This window comes from Sesamum indicum, linkage group LG3 (genome assembly GCF_000512975.1).
Source record: "Sesamum indicum cultivar Zhongzhi No. 13 linkage group LG3, S_indicum_v1.0, whole genome shotgun sequence".
Lineage (NCBI taxonomy): Eukaryota > Viridiplantae > Streptophyta > Magnoliopsida > Lamiales > Pedaliaceae > Sesamum > Sesamum indicum.
In genome coordinates this window covers 11,773,533-11,792,653 of record NC_026147.1, presented here as the reverse complement: position 1 = coordinate 11,792,653, position 19,121 = coordinate 11,773,533, and the positions used below count along the sequence as shown (strand labels likewise).

The following is a 19,121-nucleotide window of genomic DNA, read 5'->3' as shown; positions in this document are numbered from 1 at the left end:
GGACAGACCCAAGAATTATGCCCATTTCAACCGAACACGTCACCATACGGTTGGGAGGACATGTCATATAACTTGCTAACACATCCGTACACATCACTCTAAAAAATTCTTCAATTCGTGTGGCATGGCCAAATTTTTGATACGTATCACATGTATTTGAAATAAGTTTAAAAACTTTTATTCCATTCCTAACGTATTTTCTGGTACCAATCATATCCTAACACCCATGAGGGGGTTTACCATGTAATTTCGTAAAGACATGGTGTGTTTATATATTTGGACGTAAATTTAGGGGGTGTTAATTAATTTACCTTTAAAATTATTGATAAATTTGATTAAATTTTTAATTTATATTAAATGAATGACGTAATTAATTGTATTTTATAGAAAAAATTAATTATTGTGATGAATATAATTATTAATTATAAAATTTATGTAGTGGTAAACGTGACTGATTTGTTTGAAAAGTGTAATTGACCTCGTAATAGTAGATAACAAATTTAAGGAGAGGATGCGGGACGCCAAACTCCAAATCAAGAAATTAATCAGATCTTAACACCGTTCTTATCTGTTAAATCCCTTTGGCCCATTGCTGACGCACTACAAAAACTACAACCCCATCCCCTCCCTCTCCTCCATTTCTATCTCTTTCGACAAGGGACCATTGAGAAACAAAAAGGGAAAGTTTGTCAGCAATTCAATGGCTGAGGCGAAGATCTTTGAACTCAACAATGGCACCATGCAAGTCAAAGTCTCCAATTATGGTTGCACCATCACCTCCTTGCTTGTGCCAGACAAAGATGGTAAAATTATCTACCGCATTCATCAACAAGTTCTCTCCCTCTCTTTGGATTTAAGTGTAAATATGCTTATATGATTGTTTATTTACTCATTTTTGAAGGGAAATTGGCTGATGTTGTTCTTGGATTTGACACTCTTGAGCCATATATGGTGAGTGATAGTTCTACAGTTAAATAGTGTTAAAAACCCATTTTGAATTTAGCCTTGATTTTGTGTTCTAACGATGGAAACATTGAATCTTGGGGTTGCTGTGAAGGATTTATGCCTTTTTAAGGATCTGTTTGTTCTATAATTTTGTAATATGTTTTGAGTGCTTTGTGTGCAGAAAGGTGCTGCTCCTTATTTTGGATGCATTGTGGGTAGAGTGGCAAACAGGATCAAAGATGGGAAGTTCACACTCAATGGTGTGGAGTACGCTTTGCCTATCAACAAGCCACCAAACAGTCTCCATGGTATACTACTGAAGATTTTCTGAAATCCTTTAGTATATATTTTGTGAAATCTTTATTATGTATTCATGTCATTTAGGCAATAAAGTTTTCTTGATTGTGGGTGTAATGTTTCTTGGATCTTTGGTGATCTACATTTTGACTTTGCATCAGTTTCCCTTTGTCGTATCATATGTAGTAAAAATGAAAAGAGTTGAGGATTTCAGAAGTAAAAATTTCTTTTGCATGTAATTAGTGGAAGGAAATTGATTTGTCTTCTTGAGTCTTTTTCCTACTCATGAAAATATCTCACTAATTTGATCAGGGTTCTTACGGTTACTTTATTCACGTCGTAGTGTTGTATGGTTCTTATGCATCTTTGGTGTGGATTGGTGAAGTTCGTTTGAGAAAAGAATGGTCAAGCAACCACAATGAACAGCTGCCTGAATCACCCAAGCGGAATATCTTTGATGATGCTGCAAAACATTGTGGGGAAACTTCTTTTAATGTTTTAGACTGCTTCAAGAACTGAGAATATGGTCTTCCAACTTTTTACTAAAGCTGAAAATTAAGGCAAGAAATAAACTGAGAATAATGTTCACTTCTTGAAACAATGTACTCTGTCTTTTTCTTAAACCTGCACTATCTTGTTTCTTCTTGAAAGTCTTTCCTATCTTTAATCACTATAATTCCCAGTGTTTTAGTGTCCCAGCTGCCAAGCCTATGTGCCATTACTACCTCGTGTTACCGACAAGAGCTCAGATCTAGGAGTTAATTTGGCTTATATATTGGAAATTGGTCTTTACTTCTAGGAAAAAGGTTTGTAAGTTTTAAAATCAATGCGAGCCTCTTTACCTATAATCGAATGACTTTGCACAACCAGTTAGTTTCTCATGCTGTCTAGGCAGTGCTTTGTTTGCATGCATGAATAGTGTGATGTTTCACTATGAAGTGTGAATACTCGAGTGAGCATCTTTTTCTCTGAGGTCCTTTCTTTTGTCATTTTCACATGATGACTCTTATCTAAGTGGATTATCTCTTATCAGAATTCTATATCTCCATTGCTTTGTCTTATCCGCTCCAATCCCCTCTTCTTCACTGCTTCTGTTTTCTATAAAAATGTAATATCTTCTTGACTGTTGAACTGTTATTTGTTCCTTACACTTGCTCAAAGAAGGTGGAGATGCATTTTGCTTTACTGTTGACTAAGATGCACTGAAAAATAAGAAGAAAAAGCTGCATCTTCGAAAAGCATGCTTATGCATTTTTCTAATAGTGCATGATGTACCTGAGAATTTTCAACTATCTTTACTTTTTATCTGACCTCTTCCGAACTTATGTCCCTAAAGGCGGGCACAAGGGATATGATAAGGTCATCTGGGAAGTTGCTGAATATAAGCAGGGCGATAATCCATCTATTACCTTTAAATATCGTAGTCGTGATGGAGAAGAAGGTACTCAATTACATCACTTATTAGCACAAGGACACTAGGTCTTTCTGATGTCATACATGTATATTATGTATGACCTCTTATTTTGATTGTCAAAACCAGGCTATCCAGGTGATGTTTCTTTCACTGCAACTTATACCCTTACTTCTAAGACAACAATGAGACTTGACATGGAAGGCGTGCCAGAAAATAAGCCAACACCGATCAGTTTAGCGCAACACACTTACTGGAACTTAGCAGGTCATGATTCAGGGAGCATTCTTGACCATACGATTCAGATATGGGCAAATCATATCACTCCTGTAGATCAGAACACCGTCCCTACTGGTGAGATCATGCCTGTTAAAGGCACTCCATTTGACTTCACCACTGAAAGTAAGATTGGTAGTCGCATCCAGGAGGTCGGCCTTGGATATGACCATAATTACGTGCTTGACTGTGGAGACGAAAAATCAGGCCTGAAGCATGCTGCGAAATTGAAGGATCCAACTAGCTCAAGAACCCTGAATTTATGGACCAACGCTCCTGGTATGCAGTTTTACACTGCAAACTATGTAAATGGAATCGTCGGTAAAGGTGGTGTCCAATATGGAAAGCAATCTGCTGCGTGTCTAGAGACGCAGGGATTTCCTAATGCCATCAACCAACCAAACTTTCCGTCTGTTGTTGTTCAACCAGGCGGGACATACAAGCACAGCATGTTGTTTGAGTTTTCAGCTGAGTAGGGTATATTTTTCGCCTTTTATGGTAAATAACAACAAATGTCTATCTTAACAATATCGTCGATCTCTTGGTTCCAACTTGGATTTGGCCAACTACTTTCTTATGTAGGTTGAGTGAAACTAATAAACATCTTGAACTGCAACTCTTGCCTACCCTATTAAGTTGTCCCATTTTCTTTCGGGATGATAAATTACACGTTCGCTAGTATTATTTCCTCCTCGTCTTGCATTTTTGCCGCGTATATTGCTTGTGTGCTTGCATTTTTTCATGGTAATGTGTTCTCAGATACGGAAGAGATCCTGTTTATAATTGCATTTCCTGCGTACTGCTACAGCATAAACAAACCTGCTACTAAAGCCTATGAATTAGAATTTTCCTTCATGTTGTTTGGAATTATTGGAAATAAAGTAAATTTCAAATATTTTCTCTTGTTCGGTACAAGGAAAACAGATTGAGAAAAAAAGACTAATTTTGTAATTTTACTGAATAACCATTCTCTTCATTTTGTTTTAGAAAATAAATAAATTAATATTATACTAATATAATTTTGGTATATAAAATGTTTTAAAACTTTATAAATAAAAATATTTTATCAAATAAAAATAAGAATATTTTTTATTAATAAAAATATTCATCAAAATGAGTATTATTTATTTATTTTAAACTGTTAGTTTAAATAAGATAAAAATTGCTAACAATGTCAACTAAATAATTCGAGTTCAAAAACATCAGTGCCTTTGTTGATACCAAAAATAATTATGGAGGAAAATTATATATATAGATATATATGAGTAATAGAGTAAATAAAAATAAAAATTGAAGTTTTTTGTCTTTTGGGCCTTATACTTTCATTTTTTTGCTCAATTTTGGATGGAAAAAAATTTAGACTCCGGAAGGATTTCATGTACATCGAGTTTTACTTCACCGACATCTCTTTCCCCAATCAAACACAAAATTATTTTTTATACATTTATTTTTACTTCCATTTCTCTTATACTTCTATTTTCTTGCCCAACTAAACACACCCTTAGGGATGACAATGGGTCAAATTTGGGTAGGTTTGCCAAAATTCAATTTTTTTTTGTTATTTTATTTATTTATTTACATGGGAGCCAACTCGTTACAGATTTGGTCCAGGGGTTGGAGGAACTAGACTTGATTTACTCTTTTTAAAATATTAAAAATATATTTTTAAGAATAATATTTATATCTATATCTATATATATTATATTATATTATATATATAACTGTGTGAATATTCCTAATTAAGTTTTACATCTCTTGATGCATGTACTTTAGAAAATATATACCTCTTATCAACATCTTTAGAAAATATATACTTTAGAAAATATGTATTTTAGAAATATATACTTCAGAAAATATATATATACTATTATAAAAGTACGAATAGGTTTGAAAATTTTAGGGTAAATTACAACGACTTCTTTTGAGGTTTGTCATAATTACTAATATTTTTATTGTTTGAAAATTATAAATACCCCCTTGATGTTTGATGAAATTATATGATTCTTGAACGGAGGATGAAATTGTCAACTTTATCCTCACTATATATTTTACTTTTTTAAGAAAAATTAAAACTTATAAAAAAATCGAATTTGGTGGATGATTTTTTTAAAAAAATTATCCATTAGTCCATAAAAAGATCAAAAAATTTAAAAAATAAAATAAGATTATTATTTTTAATCCACAAGGGCGTTTTGGTTAGTTCACCGCAAAATGGATAAAAACCTAACAGGTTGAGTTAATTTTTTAACAACCGTTACAATAAGGGGGATATTGATAAGTTTTCAAACAACGAGAAGGTATTCGTAATTATGTCGATCTTAGGGGAGATCGTTGTAATTTACCCAAAATTTTATGTATCTCAGTTAATTTCTTGAAAAGATAAAAATAATGAGAAATATTAGTTTTGCAACTTTAACTTAACTTAAAAAATTGTTAAAATTAAAATGTCATTTTTAATATTTGAAATGTTCATATTATTTTAAATGAAAGATTTCGAATAAGAAGTAATATAGTTTACTTTCCAAAACTTATTTCTCTTTTGTCCCTCAATGGATCATGTAAAAAAAATAATAAAATATTGTCTATTTCATAAATATATTAATGAAAACTTAGTTCAATGAAAACTAAAGTAATATTAAAATGTATATTTTTTCCATGCTTTCCTTTTGTTGTGTTGCATGCAAACTGAAGTCACACATACAATAATGATATTGAATAATGTTAATGTTATATCTTTAGTATAAGTTGAAATGCTAAAACTGGAAAGAAATTTATTAAGAACAAAGTGAGTTTGAACATAAAAGATGATTGATTGTGGTCCGCGTGATACTTCAGAGATATTTATTGGCGTGGTTCGGTGAAGTTGGATACCTCTTATACGAATCGATCCTTTGTTGAGGGCTTCGACGAGGTATGTGGTTACTGAGGTTGAGAATAGTGTTACGATAGTCAGTAATGGTAGAAAAAGGGGCTAGACAGTGGCATGTTACTGCGATAGGCTATTTTGTTTGTCCAAAATTGTACTTCCCTCCTCTTAAGGCGTATGTACGCAATACATGGACCGGGTTACGATCGGTGGTGGCACCGTCGGTCGGGTTTTATTTCTTTGGGTTTAAGTTGGTGGCGGCAATGAAGGAGGCTATTGAGGGCAGCCCTTGGATATTCCAGGGCCGGCAACCTATTTGTTGCAAAAGTGAAACCAAGAATGATGTTGCAAAGGCAGCAACACCAACTCATGCCAGTTTGGGTTAAGCTCCACAATCTACCGGTTGAGTATTGGATGGAAGATAGCCTCAGTGCGATGGCCTATGGGGTCGGAAAGCCTCTCTATTCTGATGCGGTAACTCAAGCCTGCTCAAAGATAGACTATGCATGGGTCTGTGAGTTCTTAAAGGCAGTCCCTAATAGTCCATTAGAAGCCATATCTTTCTCTTTCTCCTTCACGAACCACCATGCTAGAAGCAACATAAGCATGTTGTGTTTCTGAATCCTCTATGTCAGTGCCATCGACTTGTTTTTCATTATTCTCTTGTAAAACAACAACCACGTCTTCATCCCGACTTTCCACATAATCATCTACTACGATAACTTTAGGCATAAGTTGAGGATGGCATTCAACTGCAAGAAGTTCACAGTTCTCAAATGTTTCGCTCATGTGTCCAACAAATATGAACAAATGTGATTATAAATTTTATGAAATTAAAAGCCACACGTGCATAGTTGTGGTATCAAAACAAATTCTACCGATACTAAAAAAGCATTTTGTCCAATTTTCTCAATAGATGCGGTCATATTCCATGCGAAATTTTTCAAACTTGTAGGATGATTCCTCCTAACACTACTCCAAAAGTTTCCACTCATTGATTCCACGACAAGAATGTCGACCAACATACATTATTCTTCCATGCGTGGAAACATAATTAGGGGCGAGCCCGAGTGGGCTTGGCCTTGGGCTACATTTTGGGCTATACGTCCATTAGGGTTTTTTTTTTTAATAAGATATATATGTAAAGTTGGCTTATTTGACATGGCTTAGCTTAGACTAAGCTCTTGAACTTTTTTTCATAAGCCCATCAATTATTGTATGTTTTTAGCCCATTAATTAATATATTCAAATAAATAAATAAAATTAAGACGTAAAAATCGGATGTGCATAAGGAGAAAAATCAAAATAAATTTATTGTAGCCCAAGTCATGTTTGTACAAGAAAATATAAATTGTCATCTAATCTTTCTCATTAACACGCGAGCGGCTGTTGTATAAGGAAAAGAAAATCACAATTTCTCTTGTACAAAAAAAGTTTGTTCAATTTCGTGATTTTCTCAACATCGGGTTGTAATATACCCAGAATTTCTATTACTTTTATATTTATATTTTCTTTATATTATTTAATCTAAATATCTCAGAACAAATAAACAGGTTTAAACATAAAAATTATTTATGAAATTTATGATTATAATTGATATAAATATAGTTTTTGATTTTTCAATTTGCCCCCATTCTCGGAGTAATAGTGATAGGAATTAGTTGTATTTATCTCACAATATATATTTTAACTTGTAATCATAAATTATAATAATTTATTTTTTGAATAAGTTTGCAATATTTATAAAATTTTGACAGGACTAAGTCAAATTTCTGACTTCGCCGCCGAACATACTTAAACATGTACATGACATTATGAAACCCAATGAACAAATGAAGAATGATATGGTTAAGATTTTTCTACTAAGAGATAAAATAGAGAATTTTACCTCGACAATATTGAGCACCAGGTGAATTGCTATTTCAGAATGTGGTGCTCCTTTCAAGAAAATGGGGTCTCAATCAATGAATAGTCACTTGCATAAAAAATTAATATTTTAATATTTATAGTAGTGTTGTAAATTATATGGTGTGGTGGGTTCTATATGTTTAGTGTATGCTTCCTATATAATAAATTATATTTTTATCTTTATAAGTTAATAATTTTTACCAATGTATATCAAAAAAGAAAAATTCTATTGATATATAGATCTTCTCCCTTGTAATTAATATGACGGTATTAAATGATGAGTAGTTAGTATTGAAAATACCCATTAATTTGATTAGATGTTTTTTACAAAGCATGGACACGGATATGGACACAGTGATATGAAAAATATAAAAAAATTAGGACATGATATCATACTGATATGGTAATATATAAATATATATTTTTTATTATATATATTATCGATTTTTTATAAAATTAAAATATGCAACATGAACAAATCAAGATAAAATATAAAATAAGTATGTCTTATATTTGTATTTTTAACCAAATTTGGGTTAAAAATATATATATAATTAATTTATTTTTAAAAAGTATACAGTGAAAAGTTTTTAATATTTAAATTAATTAATTTATTATGACAATCTTTCGAATTTTTAGTAATTTCTACTAAAAAATTTTAGCTTGAGATGACTGAGTTAATTTTTTAATTTTTTTTGTAAAATAATTATCCCTAAAATAACTCCAACTGTTGACGTGGCAAATTCCAAATGGTGGATGTGTCGCCATTGACGTGGCAGAAACATTACATATAAGTCTGATCTCATGTCGGTCGCCATTTTCGATTTCGGCGACGAACAAATTCGAGAGCGAGAAGTGTACAAGTCTGAGGCCGGAAATGCTCCAACGGGGAATCCACCATCTGAGCTGCGCTCTACTGCTTCTAGCCCTTCTACCCCGTCCATCTCTCGCACGCCCCTTCGTCCTTGTTTTCTCCCAAGACGACTTGTCCGACCCTGCCGCCGTACCCAATCACCCCTCCCCGGCCGAAGACGTCGCCGATTTCGACGACTTTCCGGAGTCCGAATCAAAGCCTGACTCTGTCCTCGACCCGGGTTCCTGGTCCCCACTCTTCGAACCTGATCTGAATTTCAAAAACCCTAATCCAAGTGATGATAATGAGGTTATTTATTACAATGGGGTGAGAAAGATGGTGGAGGCGGCGAGCAGAGGGGATTTCAGGGTTATGGAAGAGGCGGTGGCCGAGATCGAGGGCCAGCCACACGGGCAGTCGGTGATGGGATTTTTGTTTAGTATGGGAATTGGGAGGGAAAGGAGTGAAGGGAAGGCGTTTTTGCATCATTACTTTGCGGCACAAGGTGGGAATATGCAGTCGAAGATGGCCCTAGCTTACACTTTCTATCGGCAAGAAGTAAGTTTGTGGACGTTAAGTTAATTGCTTAATTCTTTGCGAGCATAGTATGGTGTCATCAGCATAATTACTTTTGCATTGGTTGCCTTTCGTTATCGGAGATTGTTTTTTTTCCCCTGTAATCTAAGGAGATTGAAATGTCTTTTCTCCTGGTGGTGTGCCCTTAATAATTCTAGGAGTGTGACGAGTGTCATGTATGAAAATTGTTTTATTTCCTGATGCTAACCTTGAATAGAGTATTTCACAATTTAGACAGCCATGGAATATGAGACATTAGAAGCAGCCATTATTGGGAAAACTGAATTTATTTTGATGTGCTCATAACTCTTGTGTTGAAGTTGATATGAGGTTGTGCTTTCCATAAATGATATTCGTTCAGAAATTATGAAGCACTACATTTGGGAAGTGAAATATAGATTATAATTTCATTTACAGCGGACAAGGAACTTGGCTGAGGATGAAATGCAAATTGCTTTTTAGTGTTGATTAATCTAAACCAAGTTTTTAAATGCCAAGGTACATCGAGGCACTAAAGTATCATGAGTGCCGACACACAAAGCGCTTGCCCGTGGCTTTATTGTTATAAGGCTCAAAATATACATGTTCACATTGTATATTATTCATGTAATATAATAAATCTAACACTTAAAGAGATAAATTTCATGAATTTTAGTACATAAATACAACTAGCAGTAGTGACAGATTAGATGTGTGTGCCGCATTAAATTAAAAAGAGGTACTTAGTTTTGTGTCATAAGTATTTGTTTCATTATTCAGTTGCTCTTGTTTGAGTTAGTTATTTGAAAAATATGGTTTTAGAAAAAAATATAATGAAGTAAAGTTGGAGAAAAATGAAGAGTTATAGGTTGGAGGAAAAATAGAGAGCCTAAATATCCAATACATTATAAAAGAGAGAGGTATGACAAAATTTTAGAGATATTTCTCTTCATATGGAGTTAATTTAGTCAATACCTTAAGATGCATACCAAGGTAGTTATTCTATGATACTCCCACTTAATAAATAGTGTAGGTATATTAGTTGACTACTTAATCCCCGAAATTTTCTTAGTCTCAGCACATTTGCATCATATTTTGGAAATTGCTATCGGAGTATAATTAAGGCAGAAAATTCCACTTGTTTTGGAACATTGTTATTGAAAATCTGTAGATTTTATCACTCAACTATAGAATGTTTTGAGTATTTTAGTAGATTTCTTGACATATTTATGGAGTGTTCAAGTTGCAACTGACTTTGGCCAAAAAATGAAGAAAAAGCCAAAACTGAAAACAGAAATGAAGAAATGAAGAAGAAAGAAAAAAGAAGACGAGGAAAGACCCATATCTTTAATCCATTTGGCATGTCTGGTGCTGAAGAAGAAGACTAACATGAATAGAGGGGAGAATTATGGAAAAAGAACAAGAGGAAGAGCGAAGATAAGGAAAATATCATGAAGGAAGAGGATAGGAAAAATGAAAGGAAGAAGGCAGAGATGGTCAAAGGTCAGGAACCACCTCTCTTGATCAGGTGCACTAGGTGTAGCCAAGGTGTGTATGATATTCAAGAACCGTGACTTGTCCAAAAAGGCACTAGGCATGAGTGTTCTGTTATTGCTCACCTTTAATAACCTTGTTCTACACACATCAACAAATACAAACCATATTGTATGAGTTAACAAATGTGCCCCTAATTAGGCATAATTTACCCTTGTGTCTTTTACATGCATGAAATAGAATACCATAGATATTGAATTGAGGATCAAGTAATATGTACAATGATTAATGACAAGAAATGATCAAATAATCACGGTATTAATTGGAGATATATTGCCTTACAAGTCTCATGTTATATCTTGTTAGATATTTTTATGTCCCGATTGAGGGTCTCCTCAATTTGGATTATGCTACTTTATTGCCAAAAAAATTGAGTCAGAATTGAAAAATGAAGATTTGGTATCTTTACATTTTTCCCTTGTAAGGTAATCATGAGAGTTATTCAGGGACACTGGTCACATCATTACTTAAACTGGGTTATTGCTTATGAGAAAAGGTTCTATTTTGGGTGGAGCATAAATTCTACATATCACATAATGGTTCTTATTTGTACTCATAAAAGGTTTTAAGAAGACTAGGTCGGGGAGTACTATGATACATTTTCTTTTCTGTTTTTAGGTGCTGATGCACACATGAGATTTTAGAAATGTGAAAGACAAAGGTGATTGCAAAATCAATGTTTAGAATATCTGTTCTTGAGATAGATTTACTGCATTGGCGTGTCTAATATTATATACGAAATTGCAACCCCCACGTGGTTTTCAAACTTTTACAAAATTAAGGCAAGTCGTCATTTCAAGTAACGGCTTGCCATTTTTTATTTTTTAAGAATGATTTGGAGTTGTTACTCCGAGTCTCCAAGTAAGATTTGGAGTTGCCACTCTTGGACTCTCCTAGCAATTTTCTCTTTTTTTCTTCTTTAAGTTTTTGCTTTTAAGTTAATTTTTTAAAACCAGTTATTTAGTAATTTGATAATATTTATTTATTTATATTATAACTAGTTCTTTATTTACATAATTAAAGGTATATTATCAAATGTTATTTATTTATATGATTAAAAATCTATTATCCAATTATTAGATAACCAGTTTAAAAAAAATTATGAGCTAAAAGAGAAAAAAAAAGGAAAATTGCTTGGGGTTGTTACTTAGTAACAAGCCCAAGCAATTTTTGAAAAAATAAAAAATGAGACATGGCAAGAAGTTACTTGAAGTAAAGACTTGTCTTAATTTTGTAAAGGTTTGAAAAACACATGGGTTTTGCAATTTTTCAATATAGTATTAAAATAAGTAAGCCCATGTCTATTGCTATAGTTCCATAGTTGTTATCACTTGACGATGGATAAACAAATTTTAACTATTCTTCGAACTGGAGAAGTTCGGATAAGTTGTCTTGCTGTGACGGGATAACAAATTACTTTGAAGTCGTCCTATCTATAGGTTGTGGAACTTGGAAGCATATAGATCTTTGCTTTGCCCCAAAGTAAGAATGTATTCAGTTGTATTCTCCCTGTAAAATGGAGAATCCTTGTTAATTACATTTCTGCAATTGGTTCTATCAAATATTCACATTTTTTTATCTGCCAATGGAGTCATTAGATAAAGTAGAATTTATAATTGAATAGATCTTACTTTTCATTTGAAAAATTTGTTTGACAAAGCTTAAGGACATGCAGGAATTAAGTCATGGAGCTAGTTATCCATTGATGGAAACAGGATTTAGCTCTTAAGGAAGAAAGCAAATAATGAATGAGACAAGATTATGGAGAGAAGAGGGAAAAAGGAAAGAAAGATACTTAAATCAAATAACTACTTACTACTTGGTGACTATTCTGCTGAGTCCAAGGCAGGAAAGAGCTATTGAAACAAATTCATAAGGAGCTAATTGTTTGATGTATTTGTCATGTTGTTGATCTATGTTTTTTTGGTGCAGATGCATGACAAAGCAGTTAAGCTGTATGCTGAATTGGCAGAGGTGGCGGTGAATAGTTTCCTTATCTCAAAAGATTCACCTGTGATTGAACCAATTAGAATCCACAATGGTGCAGAGGAGAATAAAGAAGCTCTTAGAAAGTCCAGAGGTGAGGAGGATGAAGATTTCCAGATTCTGGAATACCAGGCACAAAAAGGGAATGCAGGAGCTATGTATAAAATTGGAATATTTTATTACTTTGGTTTGAGAGGTCTGAGGCGTGATCATGGTAAGGCACTGCGGTGGTTCTCGAAGGCAGTAGAGAAGGGTGAGGCTAGGGCAATGGAACTTCTTGGAGAGATATATGCAAGAGGTGCTGGGGTTGAAAGGAACTATTCTAAGGCTCTAGAATGGCTTACGCTTGCATCGCGACAAGAACTTTATTCAGCCTACAATGGCATGGGATATTTATATGTAAAGGGTTATGGAGTGGAGAAAAAGAACTACACTAAGGTATCATTTTCTTTTGGCTCATATTGGTTACCTTTCCTCTCCCTGCTTCTTTCTTGCTCTTTGGTTCTCTATTAATTTTCCATGTACTATGTTATTTTTTTCTCACTATTTCTTTTCCTCTATATTTTTCAGATATTCCAGTCTTTAAAATGGTATGACATGTTAAGCATGGCCTGATGATATCTATTCTGTCACAGGCAAAAGAATACTTTGAGAAAGCTGCCGACAATGAAGAACCTGGTGGGTTCTACAACCTGGGGGTGATGTATCTCAAGGGACTTGGGGTGAAGCGGGACTTGAAAATAGCGACCAACTACTTTGCGCTGGCTGCTAATGCAGGCCAACCAAAAGCATTCTACCAATTAGCAAAGATGTTTCATACTGGAGTGGGGCTCAAGAAAAATCTGCCTATGGTAAGTCTGTATTTTCTTATTCTCATAGCTTTTCTCAAAAATGAAAAATTACCATTGCTCATACTTGAATATTTTCTATCACTCTGAGTGATTAATTATGGGCTGCCCTTTTAGCCCAACTCTCTGCTTGGACAATTGTGGATAGTATGTTTGTATCATTAACTTATTGCAAGATGTCACTCTGATTGTTTTCATCTTCAGATTGTTCTTTCTATCTCATTGCTTCCTATTTTTGGTGGGGTGTTCTGTTAATCCTGATTGGTGCTTGGCATTTTGCCTTTTATGAATTTTGATATTTTAAGGATATATTATTCATCAATCTGCTGATCATTTGGTTCACTTCATTTTAGGCAACAGCACTATATAAACTAGTGGCGGAGCGTGGACCATGGAGTTCCTTGTCTAGATGGGCATTAGAGGCATATCTGAAAGGTGATATTGGCAAGTCATTCCTTTTGTATTCAAGAATGGCAGAGATAGGGTATGAGGTGGCACAAAGTAATGCTGCCTGGATTCTTGACAAATATGGGGAACGTAGCATGTGCATGGGGGAGTCTGGACTCTGCACTGATGCTGAGAGGCATCAGCGTGTGCATGCCTTGTGGTGGAAAGCTTCTGAGCAGGGTAATGAACATGCTGCTTTGCTGATAGGAGATGCATATTACTATGGTCGGGTATGTTACCTGCATTGACCATTCTAAATATGTCCTTGATATGGTTTCCTTCGTTGATGATGTGAAACACATAAGCTTCTTGTTCTGATGATAAACCTTTTTCAGACATTGCTGTTGAAGAGTTCATCTACACTTAACTTCTCTTGCTCTTCTACTATGTAGGGGACAGAACGTGATTATGATCGTGCAGCTGAGGCATACATGCATGCTAAATCCCAGTCCAATGCGCAAGCCATGTTCAACCTTGGATACATGCATGAGCATGGGCAAGGGCTACCATTGGATCTACACCTTGCCAAACGTTACTATGATCAAGCCCTAGCAGTTGATCCTGCTGCAAAGTTACCTGTATCACTAGCCCTTGCCAGCTTGTGGTTACGAAGAAATTATGCCAACAGTTTCCTTGTGAGTGTATCTTCTTGTGTTGCATCTGTTAGTTTTTGTCTGTGTTACTTTTAGGTGAATATGCCTTTATGTTTCTTTGTTTAATGCTTGAAAATGTGGTATGACATGATGGAATTGGTTCGACATTTTTCCCTTGTTCTATGTCTGATGTTTGGAGAAAGATACTCTGCTTCGCATGAGTTTCTGTGTGTAAGTTGGAGGTGATGTCTGAAGGTTCACCTCAACTCTTTCCTTGTGTTACTTTGTTTCTATATTTTTATTTTGTGATGAGGGGGTGAACCTTTATCTGTGAAAGGATATGGATAATTTACCTTCTGGACTTGCCAAATATATTCCGGGGACAGGGTTTGCCATGATTTTAGGGGCTGCTTCATTGAGATCATATTTCATCTTTAATTAATTGTGATTAATTCAATTTCTTGAAGTCATTTTTTATCAGATAAAATGACAGTTTACTGACCTATATTCTCTCAAATTTTCCCTATCCTGCTACATTTTTAGTTTTTAATGCATTTTGGTTAAATCATGATTTTGCCTTTTCTCAATTATCTGTTATGATTTTTATTTCTTAATATTCGAGTCTTGGAAGAGTTCTTTTTAATTGTGGCTCAGTGTCAAACTAGTAATGCTTTCGACTTTGAAACTAATCAGAATGATAATCTATATCAAACAGGCCCTTATATTGCCAGTTCTAATATTATGGATGTTAAACTCTTTGCAAGGGAGATTCCTATTTGTCATGATCATGTTGTCTATTTGTAGTAAAACTGATATTTACTGGCTAAATGCCCTCATGCCATATGAGCAGAAAGAACCTTTCTTATTTTTCCCCTTTCTGGACAGAACTGTTTGATGTAATGACATAGCTTACAAACATATCTGTGAAACAGAACTTTAGTTTTTTAGTTTTTGCTGAGACTACGAATTTGGGTCCCAATTTGAAACAGTTTACCTTAAGAGACTATGGTGATGCTACTTGAGTTAGTCCAGTATTTTTATGACAATGCTGGGGCTAACTAAAGTTTACAGTTCCAATGTTTGCATACATGTGATATGTGTGAATACGCAGCGGCTTTTGTTTTTCTCTAATGAATTTGACCTTTTTTCAGCATTGTGGGTTGTGTGGTTTATTTTAGAGGAAATTTGAACATTAAGGATGGTAGTTCTTTGGATCTGCCTGATATTTGTTTATTAACTTCATTGGGTGTAGGTTGATATGATCGACTCACTTCCTGAAGTTTATCCGAAAGTGGAGGCTTGGGTGGAGGATGTGATAATGGAGGAAGGAAATGCAACAATTCTGACGCTTTTCCTCTGCCTCCTTACCGTTCTTTACCTACGGGAGCGGCAGAGGAGACATGCTGTTGCTGGTGACATGGTGCCCCCGCAGCAGCCTGTTGAGCAGGCTGCACCTCTAGTTATGTGACCTCATCAATCACTACTTTTTGCCTTTTCCATGTAGAGAGGGATGTGTCTTCTCTTTCCAAGAGTTGAGATTTGTCTGCAGGAAGATGTATAGTGTGTGATATTCATGAGCTTGGTTAAAAGAGTAATCTGCATCCATGTGGTAAATAGAAGGCTTTCAACGAGATGGAAACAAATGTAGAATTTTTGTTATAGATGCAATGTAATCTGGCAGATAAGGACACATTTATCATTTGTACAAATGAACAAAAACTAACAAATGAGAAAGAATCAGATTTTTATAGTACTTTGTTTTGCTCGTCACTTTCAATGCTCAAAATAGTTTCAGAGCATACCTGTGTTAAGTTGGACCGGGAAGTATTAAGAGCTCATGATTTTGGTGCATTCTGACTGGTCATCGGAATGGGGCTAATGTATTTTTTTTAGAATAAGTGTCTGGAGTATTTGTGTCTATTTGAATACGATAAATAAGGGATGATTACATTGTTTTTTCCTAAATTTTGGCGATGTTATAAGTAGATTTTCTATGATTCAAGAAATTATAAATGGTGGTGTTTGTTTATGTAAAACTCATGGAATTTGTTTGCATGATGTGATAATGGATTTGTTTGCATGATGCTGATGGAAAATTTATTATTATCCTTCATTGATTTATTATAAATTTACTGCAGGAGAAGGTGGTATAGTTAAAGGGATAGTAATATTGGTAACTTATCATTTATTATATGCCCAGGACTGGAATTTTTTAAGACTGTCAAGGAATTCTGTGGCCTTTGTTTTGTTGAAGGAGCAATTATATTTTGTTGGCCGTATCTCTGGTCGGTCTTGTTTTAGAGAGATATGCACTTCTTGAACAAGATATTAGTCTCCCTTTCTTGCTTTAAAGCATGATGATTTAGAGTGCACCTTTGCACTTAAATAAGAAACGGGATTTAGGACAGTTTAGGAGAATCGCTTTTCAATTTTTATCTCTTAAAAAACACTTTTATGGTATTTGAGATGCCGATTTCTGCTTCTAAAACTGTCAAGAAAAACGTTAAAGTTAGAAGCATATTAAGGGTGCTTATAGTTGTTTTGGTTTTTTTGTGAACAAATTCAATTTTATTTTTTCCTACTTTACATTTATATAATAATTCTAATTCAATTTTATTATTTTTAATTTCTTTTTAAGATGATATCTAAAGTTTGTTGAAATTTTTAAATAATTTGAATAATTTAATAATAATCAAATTTATACTTTAATTCACATATTTAATATTTCAGATTTTTGTTGTTTTATTTGCTATATTGTCTAATTTTATTATTCCTATATCATTAACTAATATAAACTAAGTGGCTATGATTAATTAATTTTTTTCAATCATAAAAGTTCAATTATTCTGTGTGAATCAATAGTTATATTACTTAGTATGAACATTATTAAATAAAACATTCACTTTTTTATTAATATTTTTACAAATTTAAATATGAAATATACTAATCGAAATAAAATTTATTATTTATGAGAAGATAATTATTATTGACAAACAATAAGTACAAATATATGCAAAAATTGAATATTCTTATGACATGAAGATAAAATGGTCTTTAATAAATTAAGTTTGTGTATAAGTGATTTTCCCGAAGCACTATTCAATTTAGTTTATCTGTTTTGCACTTTTTTACAAACACTATTAACTTTTGATTTTGCTACAACTTTTAATATTTTTTTACAAAAATTACTTTTCTAAAAGTAAAAAGTTTCGCAAACACTCCTTTATTTTTCGAAATGGGAGTTCACCAATAGTTTTATTGCTCCATAAATTCCTTGTCATGTCTTGTATTACATTTTGTTATTATTATTTTTTTCTTCTTGACGGTGTTCGATTTGGTAATATGTACAGAGGTCATCACAACTTTTGTTTTAATTTAATCGCAAAAACTTTATAAGATTTTAGTTTAATCCCTAATAATTTTGATACTTCTGAATAATACCCCAGAACATATTTTCTATTTAATTTCTAATGTCTAACTCTAAAAAAATAAACAACCAAGTCTCATATAATTTATTTTTTTTATATAAATTAGCTCAAATAACTCTCAGTAATTAACCTTTACTAGGAATATGCGGAAAAAAATCTTAAGGGTATAATATTAAATTAATTTGTTAGAAACGATACTAATATTAATATAAAAAGTAAGGGGTGTTACATTGAGCTTCTTCCATGTTGATGTACTTTTTCATTCACGCCAAGAGGTTGTTAACATCTGAAGCTGGTTTCTTGGCCAGGGATTTTTATCTAACAACCCCTGGGAAAATGTGTTGCCTTTAACTTTTAGGGTTGTCGAGGGACCTCCAAAACGACGGTATTGAAGTGTTGCAAGTAGTCCCTCAAAGGCTCTGATTCCTTCTATCGGATAGCGAAGAGGCTCAAAGCCATCTTCTGCCGTTTACTGCTGGCAAATTGGTGTAGGAATAGAGAACGGAACACCTGAAAGCTCCTGATTGAGCCAAGGTGAAATTGGTTAAATCATTGCTGGGCCACTTAGGAGAATGTGGTGACAAGAACCTGACATTTTATCCCATCAGTATAATGATGTAAGAGAGTTGCATTCACGAATTCTACTCCGCTATAGTCGGGGTTCTGCAGTTGGGAGGAAGCTCATTAGCCATGACTTCCTCATTGAAAAGGATGCCACCTTGCTCCTCCAACTGAACACCCAACTTTCGATATTGTATATCCTGAAGTACCTTGTGCAAACACTCTAGATGAGCTACCTATCGATGCAGGATCTCTTCTTGTGGTTGAGGTGTAGTCTTTGCTCTTTGAGGGGGTGGCCTAGTGGCACTTTGGGGGGTGGGGGGCATATCTCCCTTCAGCGGCGAGAGGCACTTGAGGTATGGCTGGCAGCTGCACTCGTACTACCAAGTCAATCATCTGTTGCATGGTCTCCAACAACCGCGGGGACAACCTCCTCAAGAAAGTGTCTGATGAGGTATTATTGTACGGGAATCCACTGGTTTGGTGGGGCTAAGAGAACCTCCAAATGCACAATACGCTGGGGCCACAGGTGCTCCTGGTACCACCTGCAAAGCAGGAGTGTCTTCCCTTGAGGCATCAATAGCCTTCTGCTT

General features: G+C 34.3%; 2 protein-coding genes across 2 annotated transcripts; both read left to right on the top strand.

Annotated features, from left to right (window-relative positions):
- LOC105158072 (aldose 1-epimerase) lies at window positions 536-3,627 on the top strand. The gene is made up of 5 exons (XM_011074698.2): window positions 536-803; window positions 902-951; window positions 1,127-1,253; window positions 2,579-2,683; window positions 2,783-3,627. Exons 1-5 carry the CDS (start codon window positions 701-703, stop codon window positions 3,403-3,405), a joined length of 1,008 nt encoding a protein of 335 aa, XP_011073000.1. The 5' UTR covers window positions 536-700; the 3' UTR covers window positions 3,406-3,627.
- On the top strand, window positions 8,509-16,457 carry LOC105158071 (ERAD-associated E3 ubiquitin-protein ligase component HRD3A). Its single transcript, XM_011074697.2, has 6 exons — window positions 8,509-9,114; window positions 12,598-13,089; window positions 13,287-13,502; window positions 13,853-14,176; window positions 14,339-14,581; window positions 15,792-16,457. Exons 1-6 carry the CDS (start codon window positions 8,581-8,583, stop codon window positions 16,005-16,007), a joined length of 2,025 nt encoding a protein of 674 aa, XP_011072999.1. The 5' UTR covers window positions 8,509-8,580; the 3' UTR covers window positions 16,008-16,457.

Bases quoted from the DNA above. Each gene is read 5' to 3' on its own strand.
- LOC105158071 (XM_011074697.2), top strand. From the start codon at position 8,581: ATGCTCCAACGGGGAATCCACCATCTGAGCTGCGCTCTACTGCTTCTA. The intron at 13,503-13,852 runs GTAAGTCTGTAT...ACTTCATTTTAG, and splicing joins TCAAGAAAAATCTGCCTATG to GCAACAGCACTATATAAACT. The intron at 14,177-14,338 runs GTATGTTACCTG...TCTACTATGTAG, and splicing joins ATGCATATTACTATGGTCGG to GGGACAGAACGTGATTATGA.
- LOC105158072 (XM_011074698.2), top strand. From the start codon at position 701: ATGGCTGAGGCGAAGATCTTTGAACTCAACAATGGCACCATGCAAGTC. The intron at 804-901 runs GTAAAATTATCT...TCATTTTTGAAG, and splicing joins GCTTGTGCCAGACAAAGATG to GGAAATTGGCTGATGTTGTT. The intron at 952-1,126 runs GTGAGTGATAGT...CTTTGTGTGCAG, and splicing joins ACACTCTTGAGCCATATATG to AAAGGTGCTGCTCCTTATTT.